The following is a 14,638-nucleotide window of genomic DNA, read 5'->3' as shown; positions in this document are numbered from 1 at the left end:
TTATTGGGGAAAATGTGTTTCAGTGGAAAATGAAAAAAATACTTAAGACTTTAGTCTTATGTCCAAAATCTGAAAAATGGGTAAAAAAAATACTATTTCTTTTTTTTGACTTAAATTGATTGGCAATCATGTTTATAGTACAGCCACATTGATACAAATCAATATTTATGTGTTTTAAGAGATTCATGAATTTTCATGTATTTTGAGAGATTTATTAGGGAAAATGTTTTTCAGTGGAAAATGAAAAAAATCATGACTATGGTCTTTTGTCCAAAATCTGAAAAATGGACAAAAAAAAAATACAGTTTCTTTTTTTCGACTTAAATGGATAGGCAATCATGTTTATCGTACAACCATGTTGAAATGCATGTACACAAATGTTTTTCAAAGGTTTCATTGAGAAAACATTTTTTCAGTGAAAAATGAAAAATACATAAGAGAATATAGTCTTATGTCCAAAATCTGACAACATGTATGAATTAATTAATTTCGGTCTCAAATGGATAGACTATCATGTTTATATTGCAACCACTTTGAAATAAATCCACACAGACGTTTTTTTAACAATTTAATTAGAAAAAATGTTTTTAGCTGGAAAATGAAGAAAATACATCGAAATCTGAAAGAAGATTCATGTATGAATTAATTAATTTTAGACAATCACTCATATTTATCTATTCATATTTATCATATCCATCTCATTTGTCATCAATTTCAGTAATAAAAACACAATTACATTTTCGTATATATTATTTGTTCTTAGTAATTGGACAAAAGTATTTTGCTTTATTTTTAATGGGTTTTACGCCATAAATGTCTTGATATGCATTATATTTAATGTATTTCTTTATATGTTTCATATGTATCTCATTTGCCATCAGTTTCATCAATAAAAACATTTTCTTTCACTTTCTGGATATAATACTATAGTTTCATCATGAATGTCTTAAAGCTCATTTTCTTCAGTCTGGTGGTTGAAGAAAAATGGTTTTGCCATCTAATTAAAAAATCTTTTTTTTTTTATTGTTACATTTTGGACATAAGCCTAAGTTCATTCATATTCATATTCATTATGTATTTTGCTTATTTTCCACTGTAATACATTTTTTGATCATAAATATATTCAAAATCATTTTCTTTCAACGCCAATGTTCAATCTATTCTTTTAAAAAATGATTCCCCATCCAATTGTCTGAAAACATGACATATTACATTTTTTGTAATCATTACTTTTTTGCACCTAAGCCTGTAGTCTTTTGTATTTTGTTCATTTTGAACTGAGCATACTTTTCTATCTGAAAACAGCTGGAAACCGATGAGTCCAGCCAGCGTCATTTAACCAGCTATTAAATTTGGAGACAACAAAAACCTATCCAATACGTTTGGCACGAGGGAATTAGAGAAATTTAATTACAAATCTTCTATTTGTCTTCCATTCCATCCAAACAAATGTAATCTTAGTTTGGCAAACAAATGAGGACAAACTTATCCCCTAGAAGGTGGATGAGGCACATATGAATTATATCTCAGTGAAATTATCAAATAGAACACTACTTGAAATCTCCTGTGTCCCATCTAGACACGACTGTGACATTGGGGTTTGAGTCTTGTTCAAAACATGTTGTTTTGAACTGCCACTCCCTTTTCCAAAACCCAATCAAATGATTTTTAGTTTGGAAGTGGAAAATATCTGACCGACATCCAGATGACATCTACATAGGCCACCCTCCATGTCAGGATGACAGCACAGTCTAGCAGTGCCAGGGGTGGATAAATTCATAATTCTACCAACGCTGACAAAATGTGATGTGGATGAAAATTGCTGGTCAGTTACTTGCAAGTAATCACCATCGGCCTACAATTGTCAATAGACCCCCCCACTCCACCTCATTTCAAAGAATGTAAAAAAATCCACTAAATAATAGTATAATATAATAATATAGTGTTTTATTCATTTTATTGTAAAAATGTTCAGTTTGAAATAACAGGGCTGAAGAATGTATTATGCCCAGTCTTGTTTATTTCACATCTATTTCCATGAGATCATAAACAAAGTTTGATTTTGTATCGGAATTACATATGTCTGTAATATAGTACATTTTTTTTTATAGTACATGATTTTTTAAAGTTTTTTGTTTGTTTTACAGATAAGACAGAAACACAGCCGAACATTACAACTCAAAAGATGTCCCTTCTACATTTACTCAATTGTGCCATTACAATAAATAAGTATAAAATATATCTCTGTTACCAATCTGAAGAATTTTAGAAACAAGTTCAACATAGAAAACACTAACAACTTGTCATATCCGAAAAAAGACCTGCTATTTCGGCAAAAGCATACTCCTTCTTTTCAAACTGAAAAAAGAAATTTGGACACTGCATTATTGATTCAAACCTGAAATACACAATTCAAGTCAGGATTAGCTGTAGTAAGTCCAACAGATTGCATTCTCTCTGAGGGAGCCTGATTAATATGTTGGACACACAATCAAACTGTCCTCACTGCATTGCATTTCAAGGCTCAAGATTTTCTTTCTTTTACATTTACAATATCCACATATGGCCCAAAGGTTCAGCAATGAAGCGATTACATGACAACGCCACGCTATTTAATCACAAAGCTCGTTCACGATTCCAGTCTCTGCTGGAATGCATTAGAAGTGGACACCAACGGGACAAGATACAGACATGGGGATGTTCCACCTTTCCGGTGAAGTCAAGTTTACCCAATGAACAACACAGTCCGATCACAACACACTCTGATCAATCACTAAGGTCCACGTGGTCTTGCAGGTGTGCAGGTGCAGTCACAGATGCAGAATTTCATTCTCTCAGACTGTGCATCCCACAATTACTTTGGGCAGCAGAGCCAGGTTGGAGGCCAACCACATTCAGCCCTCATAACTTCATCTTCTTCACCACGGGGAGAGGCACGACCTGATGGATTTTAGCGCTCTCCTCGTCAGTCACCATCCGCACCCACTCTGGCTGGAAGCTTCCTTTGAATCCCACGAACACCAGCTTCTCTGTAAACAGCAGCAAAGGTCACTTTCCATGAAGCATACATTATAAATGACGTATGAAAGTCAGTTCCTGTTTGAATTAGAATTGGAAGTACGTCATGCTTTTTTTGTGTGAAACAGTTTTCTCTGAGTTTCCAATAATATATTTTTGACTATTTTACTCATACTATTTTATAAGTATTCTGTCTTCAAGCATTTCCATATCATGGTTACATTTTATCTTGTCAAATGTAATGATCAAGATCCAGAAAGATGTTAACAAGCAATGGTTCCTAACCTGCATAAACTCTAAACATACACTTATGTCTCTCCCTCCACTCTCTCTTGTGCACTGAGTGTACTATGGTTTGTTTCCCACCTCCACCAATATTTTGTTATTTTATTAACAGAAAATGCAGAATAGCATACTAGCCTGGCAGAGAGCACGTTGGAGTCAATGCTTTTAGCTCACTTGCTTCTAGATTGAGCATTCACCAATATAAGCACATTTCCTGCAACTAAATAAAATCCCCAGATGAACTGGAGGCTGCAAAATGTGTGTGTGTGACATTATTAATCTCATATTAATTTTTAAAATAACAGTTTGCATGAGATAATCCAGTACATTGGCTTCAGTAGCAAATCTAACCAGTGAGGAGTTAATTCATACCTTTCAATTTGACACTTTTGTCCGCTCCAAGATACTCAAGTATTTTAGTCCACATCCCCCGGGTAACGAGGCGTCCTTTTGAGGTCATCAACACAATGGACCTGCACATTCAGAGACAGAGGTGACATCATCAAAATGCGCCATGTCTGTTACCCTCTGAGCGCCCTGTAGCCAGCGGGAAGTAATCTTACAGCACACAGGAAATGGAAGGAATACCCTGTACAGCCAGCAGGCAAGATGGAGACTGGAGTTTTTCTGTAAGGTGAGAGCCAGGCAGGGGAAGGGAGGGGGAAGTGGAAGTCGGGGGGGGGGGGGGGTCTCTTACTCGTCTTTCAGGCCAGAGATGAAGCTGATGATCTGAGCCGGGATTCCCAGGAGGATGGAGTTCCGGAAGGACTGGCTGTCCAGCACCTGCCCCGAGTGCCCGTCTATCACCGTGACCAGCAGCCCATCCTCAGCCTGGTACGTCTTCTGCCCATTCACCTGACAACACAACGGCTAGCTGGTGAAAATGTGTCTTAAATGCGCTTAAATGCACCCTGCATTTCTTGCTTTCCCACAACAACTTCCAGGAATTGGCACATGCATGTGTTTTTGGCCATTTCATTTGGTTTTCATTGGGCCAATTAGGGCAAATGGGCATGCTCAAGGACTAATCAAAGAGATTAGGAGGTGCTGGAAAGAATTAAGTGATACTTAATTAAGTGATACTTCAGAGGCTCTGGCTCTGGACAAGCAAACAAATGAGCAATCTCTTGAGCTTTTGGCCCTGGCTGGCCTAATGATTAAAGGGAGAGAGAGTTATTGCTGGAGTATTTATTTGGGTGAAACCACACTGCACTTTACCTCTGTAAAAGCATAATCCTCTTTGATGTGGAAGAAGCGTGTGTTGTAGGACTCCAGCTTAGCCTCCAGGAAGTGCTCTGTGGTGCGCTGTTGGAAAAAGGAAACATTGTGAGATGAACAGCAAAATCCTTTCAGTTGCAATCATAGTCTTTTGGCTCCCCCTGCTGGCTAACTGCATGAAGGACAACCCTACACCCAGGCCTATGCCAACACTCCACTGCTACACATGTTCCCTGTGAGAGCCTCTGGATGTCCTGAAATACACTGTATGGAGATTGGATCCTGTGTGTGTGTGTGTGTGTGTGTATGTGTGTGCGTGTCTGCGTGCGTGTGTGTGTGTGTGTGTGTGTGTGTGTGTGTATGTGTGTGTGTGTGTGTGTTGTGGGGTATAAAGGTATGCCTGGACCTTCTCACTGATACATAGAAAGAAAAATAGCAAAAGAATATATACTTCATCACTATGTTACAAGCAGTAGTGTAAAAGGTAAAAGTTCAGATGGCACTCCATACCAGTTTGGCAGCGGGCAGCTTTTTGGGCATGGGCACGTCCACGACGGGCACCTCTGTGTATTTGGGGTAGGCCTCAGCCATGCAGTCACTTGGGCCGCTCCCCCGTGGGATCTGTGCTTTGATCTTCACTCGCTCACAGCCCTTATCAGAGCAGAAGGCAAACTCCTCCCTGTCACCATGGGCACGCACCTTCACAAACAGCAGCCTGAGAGGGGAGAGAGAAGCATACGCTGTATTACACATAATATACTTTCACAAACTACTCTGCTGAAGAAAAAACGGCTCAAGCTAGGTTTTGAAACAGCTGGTAGCCGGTTGGTTTAGCCAGTTGACTAGTTCAGATCAACTCCCAGCTTGACATAGTTTGACCAGCTCAAGCTATGTTTTGGTGGTAGCTGGTTGACCACCTACCAGCTCAGACAAGCTCATACCCAGCTAGACCAGCTTATGGCCACATGGATGCTTATGGATGCTTCAATCCACAGTTAAACCCGCAGTCCTATTGCACACAGGAGAGAGACGGTTCCGTCCTCCTCAGTGCTGATGCAGTTCATTACAGCCTATCACCACCACAGAGACAGGCAGTGACACGAAAGCCCCTCTCCCACACTTTAAACACCTTTACATTTGATGTCGTATTCTATGTTATTCTATATTGTTGTATGTATCCTTATTTAATTTCAGTTTTTTAATATGAAGCTCTATTTCCTGCAGCAACCACCCCCTGATAACCTTGTAGGACAGAGCCTTATTATTCTATCATTCACTCCAGTTTAGCATCTACAACCACTTATCCGAGAGACGCCCGTCATGTTCCATAGCCCTAGACAGCCAATGGGATTCTCTTACCCAGTCTCCTCATCCCAGTAGTAGTATCCTCTGGGCAGCTGCGTGTGCTCCACCTTGTCCCTATCATCGGTTCTGTAGAACACTCCGGTCTTCCTGGTCTGCTTGGTGATCCGGTTGTGGATGTCCGAGATGATGGTGAAAGTTGTTCCTTTGGGGTAGCAGATCCCCACAGTGATCCAGTCCTTCCTTCATGGGAAAAAAGGGCCACAGCAAAATTTATTTATGCTTGTGTGCGTGCATGTTAATGGCTAATTTCAAATACTGTAATAATTTTTCATCAAACTAAAAGAGTGGCTGAAGGGACTTTTTACATCTCTGAATAAGCATTTAGGTGTATGGTGTGCGAACAATAGAGGGCCAGAGTGAAAGCCAGCGAAGCGAACAAGGGCAAGTAGGAAAATTCAACTATCAACCTGGATGTAAATTCAAGAGGAACTAAACTATTGTGAGAATATTAACACATTAGACGTGAACTATTTTTCCTTGTGTCATTTTGTGTGTATGTGAGAAAGAGCAAGAGAGAGAGCGAGAGATATGTGTGTGCGTGTGTGTGTGCATGTGTGTGTTTGTGTGTGTGTGTGCATTTGTTTGTGTGTGTTTGTGTGCATGTGTGTTTGCACATGCTCACCTGTTGAAGTTGATGAGCCATATGACCACCTCAGCAGGGGCAGGCTGGTCCCAGTGCACAGTGTAGCTCTTTGCCAGCGTCACCACAGGCTGGAACTGCTGATAGTGGTTCCTCTTGCCCAGCGCCCCCTGCAGTTCAAGCGGGTGCTGTGGATACTCATCCTTTACGATCTTCATGTTGAGATTAGCCGGGTCTCGTGTCTGAATGTAGATCTGTGGAGCCAGCAGAACAGAGGTAAATGTGGGGCTGTGGGCATTCCTCCAGGAGAATTGGCCTCCAGAACAGAGGTAAACGTGGGGCTGTGGGCATTCCTCCAGGAGACCAGGCCTCCAGGACGGCGGCAGGGGCTCACCTGGGCGTAGTGCCCGCTGCAGATGGCCGCCCGCCAGTCGGGCACGTCCACGCAGTCTGGGTGGCGGAGCAGCCAGTTGTCGTCCTTCACCAGGAAGCCGCCGGGGTACTCGCTCACGGACCCGTCTACGTCGTGGAAGATGGTGGTCTTATCGCCGTCCATCTGCATGTGGTTGAACCAGGGCCCTGGCTCCCCAAAAAACACCCGCGAGGTGATCTGCGCCCGGAAAAGATGGGAGACCTCAATTTATGGACGGGTATGCACTTAAAATCATAATCATGCACTTGTCTCTCTATCTATCTATCTATCTATCTGTCTGTCCGTCTGTTTCTCTATCGTACCCACCCACCAGTTGTAATAATTGGCAGTTGTACCATCAGCAGTTTGATGGCTGGAGAAAGGCTAAAAGCACAAAGCAGTTGGATTCTACATGGACTCCCAGACTCACAGGCACTTCCTCGAAGGTGATGTCGGTGACGTTGTTGTTGGGGCAGCTCTGCCAGGAGTTGTTCAGGCGGAAGCCGAAGGCGCTGGTGTGCCGTCCATCAAGAGCAACAAATTTGCGGAACGTGCAGTTCTGCACGTTAATGGGGCCGTCGTAGATCTGCATGCCTCGAATTGGGAAAGTACTAAAAATAGAAAAAGTGGGGGGAAGGTCATTCCCTTCATCAACTACACACTCAGACCGCTTTGAGACATAGTCAATCCAATTTCAGATTATGTTGTTTATGTTGTGGAAATTTACTTGGCCAACATAGAGCACAGATATATAAATAACCAACATAAATAATACATGAAATAAGATATATATACCATTAATTCTGACCAATAGCATAGTATGTGAGACTGAAGAGAGCAATGTGCAGTACATGTATAGCTGTAGATATAACAATGTACAGTACAGCTACAGCTCTGACAGGCTGATAACGTGCAGGAGGACTGTATTAAAGATGGAATGAGGTGTGTGGTTAAGCGTGTGAGGCAGCGTGTGTGAGGTTTTGATTGACAGTGTCACTCACAGGCCCCTGGGCAGGGTCCTTCCATTCAGGTCGGGTCCACCGGGCCCCCAGGTCATGTGATCCGGGTTGACCATCCCCCGGTTCTCGCTTTCCCCCACAAACAGAGAGTTCTTCACCTCCTGCCTCGAGCCATCGTCATCGGGGAACGTCCCTCCGCTGCAGACAGACAGGGGGCGCCATTACACTCCACACACGGGCCAGCCCCAGCACAAACTCACTGCACTCCTGCTGTCCCCACCACGCACTTCAGTATAATCGTAATAACAGTGCATCAGAAATGCATGATTTTCAGGGCATTCGGTTAGTTAGAGTAAGTGTAAATCAGTATTCAGTGGAGATCTGTACCCAAACCTCCCTAATCCACAGCATCCAATTACAGCCACAGCATGCATTTCCACAACATGAGCATGCGGATAATAAGCTCCTGGCCCAAGGAGCAGAACCATGATTAATCCTCTTACCTAGCAAGAGTCAGGCCAATGCCATTATCAGCAAACCTGAGAGAGGGAAACATAGTGTTCAACACAAGCAGAAACACAACACAGATCATTCCTATATGAGATGGCACGGGTAACCACTTATATTTCCTATATTATAGTACTCTACCACACCAGACTTTCACAAACATGAGGAACATCTTCATTCTGGTGTACTACATGACGTGACTGAAATGGCCCACTCACTGGCAGTCATCCAGCCATACATCCCCGCCTCGCAGCCAGGCCCCATGATCCTGGTTCTTGTAGGCCACCAGGTGGTGCACCAGTGCTGGGACCCTGGGCTTGAGGGGATCTGCATCCTGGTGCGGGCTGTACCTGTGCCAAACCAGAGAGAGAGATGCTTCATCTGCCTGTGACCCCATGCATGTGCTGTGGATGTGGCTTGCAGGTGACACAGGCATTGTGGGTGTGGCTGATATGTGACACAGATATTGTGGGTGTGGTTTAGAGATAACACATGTGCTGTGGCTGTGGCTGTGGCTTATGGGTAACACAGGTGCTGTGGCTGTGGCTTACAGGTAACACAGGTGCTGTGTGTGCGGTACCTCACCTGGCCCCGATGAGGGACAGAAACGGCCTCTTATCTCGGGCACTGGCTGCTGTGGTCTTCACTCCCTGGTCAAGGATCATTCCAGCCTGAAACCATGGAAACAAGGCTGGTAAGAAACACATGAAGCTGACAGTTTCCTCTTTAACTTTGCTTCATTGAAAGCATTTTCTTTTTCAGGGTCAGGCTGTCATTCCCATGGCCTTGTTTAGTCACATCAGCATGAATGCTTTGCTGTTGCAGCTCACACTCTAGCATCCGCAGTAATGCCTGCACTCAAACCCAAGGCCATGCCACGTACAGTGTTCTCCCTGCTGCCCAGACAATATGTTTAGTAAGAGGGAGAAATGTGGAAATGTGTTGAGAATAAATACAGTATATTTCACTTTCAGCACATGGTGGTAACAGGTGCATATATGCTAATATAGAGAGCGAAGCTCACTTAGGGCTCAGCAAGAGACCAAAATGGGGGATGTGGCCCATGTTGGGGCGATGGCTGAGGCCAGGGGGCTCACCCTGTAGTTGGAGTGGGCGCGGTTGTTGCGGAAGTGGCCCATGGGGGTGTGCTCTGTCTGGCCAGGCGAGTACATGCCCTCTGATGGCCCAGTGGGAACGTGATGGAAAACAAACCAGAACCCCGTCTCCTACAGAGAAACACAGTATGAGCACACGTCTACATGCAGAGTCATACACACACACACACATCTACATGCACATCCTACACACACACACACACACACACACACACACACACACACACACACACATCTACATGCACACTCCTACACAAACACACACACACTGACTCAACATGCACAAACTCATGCACACACACACACACACACACACACACACAAACTCTAGCATGTGCCCATACACACAAACATACCCCCCCCTCCCCCCACACACACACACACACACACACATACAGTAAGGTATGCGCGTGCACAAATTGTAATAAGAAAACAGAAATGCAGGAAAGGCTCTTGGCTGAAATGGGAATGAGTCAGCCTGCTCAGAGCCTGAACCTGACCTCAGGTTCTGAGGTGCTCTGCAATGTGATTCAGCCCCTCTGCTCTCTGTTCTCACCAGAGGGGTACGGAGTAATGGGGTGGGTAGACCTCACCTCTGACCCTGCAGCTGAGCAACCGATGAGGTTGTTATTGGGATTGGCCATCCAGAATGTAGACGTAGCACTGCAAGGAACAGCAATAGTCTGAGTGAGTACACCTCACCTCCTGATAACATGCACTTTCATATAGCACTTTGAATGTGTTCCTGTATGTGTGAGAGAGAGAGAGAGAGAGAGAGAGAGAGAGAGAGAAGGGGTGATGTGTGTGTATGTGTCTCTGTTTGTGTGTGTGTTTGTTTGTGTGTGTGTGTTCGAGGGCGTGTGTACTGGGGGATACTGGGACACAGACACAGCTGAACGTGAGAGCAGTGTGATGTTGCTCCAGGCAGATTTTTGTTTAATTACTGTAACGGCAGTGGGTGCTTGGCAGCAGGTATGAGCGACTACCTTATTTTTATGCGCGTTTCTCAGGTGTGGAAGTTTTTAAAAGGAGCCAGAAATACAGGCTTACCCTCTCTCTCGTATTTCTAGAGGTTGTGTTGTGTTATATGAATCACTTTGCGAGCCTGAGAAAGGTTTTACAGCTAACCTTCACTCCTTTCTTTACTTTCTCTTCACTCTATTTTGTTTTGGACACCTTTTGTCAGATTCCTCTTCAAGATTTAGATTTTTTCTGTTCACTTCTCAGAATCTTTGTTTCTCACAAACTTTCGTGACTCCATACCACAAACCTCTCCACTTACTCACTAAGGCCACGACTCAGCTTCAACTCTTGCCTGCCAAGACACATCTGTACTGGTAACTATTTCACACTTTATTACTAGGTCCTTTGTTAATGTAGCATGGGTTATATTTGGACCCAGCACTAAGTGGGAGAATATCTGTCACTGCTGTCAGAGAACGTGCCGTGTGCGTTACGGGTTCAGTGTTAATGTGCTGTTCACGTGGTGCAGCGTGATCACGCGTTTGTACCGCAGGAACACACAGTACCGCAGAATTCCAGCGAACTTAAAAACAACCCAATTATGAGATCATGATCCTGAAGATATTAAAACCATAGGAGTGCAGAACAATAAGCCATCATATGAAAACCAAGGATCATTATTTACACAATAATTAAATACAGAAGGAGACCAAAATGATAGGCCCCTCAGCAAAGGTGAATATTTCCCAGCAGTAGAAGCCACAATTTTCAGCACAAATAGCTCCGATAAGCGGAGCTTGTAATGAGTCTACACTGTCTTGGGGCACGCAAATTCATTTTAGATAAAAATGCATTCTGCATCCTACCACTTAACTCAATTAAGAGAGCTGCCTCAATTTAGCACAAATCTGTACAGCTAATGAGACATCTGTTGGCACCCAGGCTTGATATTTACTTAATGTAATGCCTTCATTTTTCATGATTGACCACATTTTCCATGAGTGGAAAATGACAGTATTCCACCACTAATATGATGCAGAAACTTTACAGGGTAAAACTGCAAAGTGTTCCATTAGGATGTCCTGTTTCAGATCAGGCACAGATTGAGCAGATCTACGTGTTTCCAATGACATCTCTCTCTCGACTGCTGCCAACACCATTACTAATCTTCCTGTCACAGTACAATACAATTTATGTCCGGAGTGTGGAATTTCAGGGGATATAGCGGGGAGGTTTGACAGGAAAACGGGGACTGTGAGTGAGTCGAGAGAATGACAGCAGAGGGAGGGGGCCGGTGTGTCACCTGCAGTCCTGCCGGGGGTTGGCCACGTAGCCGGGGTAGGCCCCGCTGGTGATGTCTTGGCACATCTTGCCGTCCCTGTCGGAGGGCAGCAGTGTGCCAGCCTTCACCAGCAGGCCCAGGCAGTGCTCAAACGTGTTCCTCTCCTCTGGACCGTCTTCCAGGAAGAAGCAGTGTCCGAGAGCGTTGTACCCCACCACGTCCTTCACCTAGGAGGGACACGCGCAAACCCAAGACAGCTTTAGCAGGAACAAGGGCTCGAATTACCTGCTTCTGCAACCCTATCACACGTTCACTGACCTAAACATTCTGTTTGATTGGTGGAAATGCATGAATGATTGACAGCTCACTGCAGGTCATAAAAGTGTTACTGGAACCTTCCTCTCCCAGAGCTAGCAGGCGGGTGACCGGGTGTGTACTCACCAGCAGGCCGTTTGAAGAATGAATGGTCAGGCAGCGGGAGAAGGTGTGGTGGATGGATAGGTCCTGCACATAGCTGGGAGGGTCGTAGCCCCCTCTCTGATCCACGTCACCATTCATGTGGAAGTGCACAGGGTAGTGCCCCATGGACTGCTGTCCCATGTGCACCAACTCTGCCCCCTGAAGATGCACCGCTTTAAACCCACGCTCCATCTGCAACACACACAAACACTCTGTGTGACACTGAGTCTAACCAATCAAACTGCGGTCCAATTCCACAAACATACGAACTACAGAAACACATGGGAAGCATATATCTATAGTACCACAGCTGAAACACATGTTGAGCATATTTACTGGGACACAGCTGAAACATGTGTGGAGCATATTTACTGGGACATAGCTGAAGCATATGTTGTCATATTTACTGGGACACAGCTGACGCATATGTTGAGCATATTTACTGGGACACAGCTGAAGCACACGTTGAGCATATTTACTGGGACACAGCTGAAGCACATGTTGAGCATATTTACTGGGACACAGCTGAAACACATGCAAAACATATGCTACGTGCGGTACAGCAACTCAGCTGAAATGTATTCAATGCAATGACATTATGAGATGAGTATGACCCAAGAGGTTCTACTGGTTGCTTGTTTTTGCTGTTGTTTTCAATCTGACCCAGATTTTACAAAACCGCATTCAATTCAACATTGATTAAGTGCACAGCACTGCAGTTTAATTGGATTGAGAACATTGTGGTCATAAGAAGTCATATTAGTCATAAGCAGAGCCTGGTAAAATTGCATTTCAGTTATTTTCCCCCTGGGGGAGTAGCTTATCTCTTTGTCAGTAAGTAACAGCAAATAAAACAGGAAAAGACCAATTTTAAAATGTTCAAAACAAGGTTATTGTGCCATTTCATTACCAGCATTCCTGGTACTTTACACTTAAATACTTTGAAGTGTAAAGGTTGTTAGCACTGATATTTTGTTGTTTACAACTCCTTGGCCTACAGTCAACATCTGTCTTCTGTTAATGTAGCAAAAATATTTTGGCTAAATAGAAAGTATGTCCAAAACAATGATCATATTTCATAGTGCCACATTAGATTTAATCGGAGTAGTGAAATAGTAACCAGACATAAATATCAAGAAAACACTGATCCACGACACTCCCCTGAACACAACTGCCAGTTGATTCAAAGCACGAGATTTGAATCGCTGCAGTGGCTGTGAAGCCCCTTGCCTCTGACACAGTGACCCAGAACTGTCTCTACTAGAACTAGAGCTAGAGCCCATCAAAGGAGAGGAGTATCTCTCACTGACTGGGAACCTGTGGGTTAATGCAGTGGCAATCCAAGGATCCATGGCTGATTCAAACCATGGTGAGGTGAAGCCAACTGTGTCCTGCCACTGTGGACTCCTGGGTATAGTTAGCTAATAGCAAAGCCTAGGCCCACACCTGCAATACTTAACCAATAGGGCCCACTGAACTGCTTCATAAATAATCTTACTCCAGAGTAGTACTCCACCTACATAGTCATCTTTATCTTTATCCACACCTATCCAGAAAATAAAAAGACAATTGAAAAATGACTACAACTGTTCGATTTTCAATAGCAGAACAATGGCTCTATACTAAGGCGAGTCAACTGTGACTATGCAGATAGCAAACCTTACAATGACTCTGAAGTGACTACAGAATGTATAATCGCTGTGAATCCACAGACACTGACTCCAGCGAATGACAGTTGGAGTCACGTCTTACCTTGATATGTCCTCCAAACGTGTCAAAGTCAAAGAACTTGCAGGTCTCATTGACGTAGCACTGGGGCTCCATCTCCCCCTGGATGAGGATATTTCGGGTGAGCAGACCCACCTCAGCCCGCATGTCCACCCCATTCACCTCCTGTCCCATGTGGAGATAGCTCGGCTTCCCTGCACATGACATTACACTCATTACAATCGACTAGACCCAAGCGTCTTCAGATATGCCTTCCACATCTCACACAGAAACACCAGAGCAGAGGTAGAGACACTGGAGCAGATGTGTGAAAAACAGACCTACAGGATAACATTACTTCAATATTTCTACGCCTTACCTTTCCTTAGAATGTATATAGCTGGTGGGTGAAAACTGCTTTTCACCACAGACAGCTTCAGGACATGTTTCAGGTGCAAACATGTGCTTCACAGTGGCAGCTTAGATATTAATGTTATGTATGTAAGCTTGAGAAACCATTACTGCTTGACAGTAAATGGTACTCTATCACATCACTCATCAGGGGTCACAGTAGCAGACCATGCACAGTTTCTGTAGCCACACTTCCTGTTCACACTTCACACACACTCAACACTGCTCTGGGAGAACATGAATGGGCCTCGGGATGTTATTTTAAGACAGGAAATCCAGACGGTCAGTTTGTCTGGTGCTTGGGGTACGTCTGCTCATCGAGCCTGAGTGTGAGGACTGCCTGTGTGCACAGGGTGT

The 14,638-nt window shown here is 44.0% G+C and overlaps 1 protein-coding gene across 1 annotated transcript in view; it reads right to left on the bottom strand.

Moving 5' to 3' along the window:
• Positions 1–1,934: 1,934 nt before the first annotated feature.
• Positions 1,935–14,638, bottom strand: part of LOC133111561 (cell migration-inducing and hyaluronan-binding protein-like) — a 47,701-nt gene continuing 34,997 nt past the window's right edge. Inside the window, exons 13-30 of the mRNA XM_061222026.1 lie at positions 13,916–14,085; positions 12,146–12,355; positions 11,726–11,931; positions 10,053–10,122; positions 9,442–9,570; positions 8,930–9,015; positions 8,563–8,694; positions 8,341–8,376; positions 7,880–8,035; positions 7,309–7,489; positions 6,861–7,076; positions 6,509–6,720; positions 5,881–6,066; positions 5,032–5,236; positions 4,522–4,608; positions 4,001–4,158; positions 3,676–3,776; positions 1,935–3,029 (exon numbers count right to left, since the gene is read on the bottom strand). Coding sequence (XP_061078010.1) covers positions 2,902–3,029; positions 3,676–3,776; positions 4,001–4,158; positions 4,522–4,608; positions 5,032–5,236; positions 5,881–6,066; positions 6,509–6,720; positions 6,861–7,076; positions 7,309–7,489; positions 7,880–8,035; positions 8,341–8,376; positions 8,563–8,694; positions 8,930–9,015; positions 9,442–9,570; positions 10,053–10,122; positions 11,726–11,931; positions 12,146–12,355; positions 13,916–14,085 — 2,669 coding nt within the window. The 3' untranslated portion in view covers positions 1,935–2,901. The remainder of the gene's footprint in view (positions 3,030–3,675; positions 3,777–4,000; positions 4,159–4,521; positions 4,609–5,031; positions 5,237–5,880; positions 6,067–6,508; positions 6,721–6,860; positions 7,077–7,308; positions 7,490–7,879; positions 8,036–8,340; positions 8,377–8,562; positions 8,695–8,929; positions 9,016–9,441; positions 9,571–10,052; positions 10,123–11,725; positions 11,932–12,145; positions 12,356–13,915; positions 14,086–14,638) is intronic.

The sequence above is a fragment of the Conger conger genome, chromosome 15, assembly GCF_963514075.1.
Source record: "Conger conger chromosome 15, fConCon1.1, whole genome shotgun sequence".
Taxonomy (NCBI): domain Eukaryota; kingdom Metazoa; phylum Chordata; class Actinopteri; order Anguilliformes; family Congridae; genus Conger; species Conger conger.
This window is presented reverse-complemented; position numbering and strand designations above follow the sequence as displayed.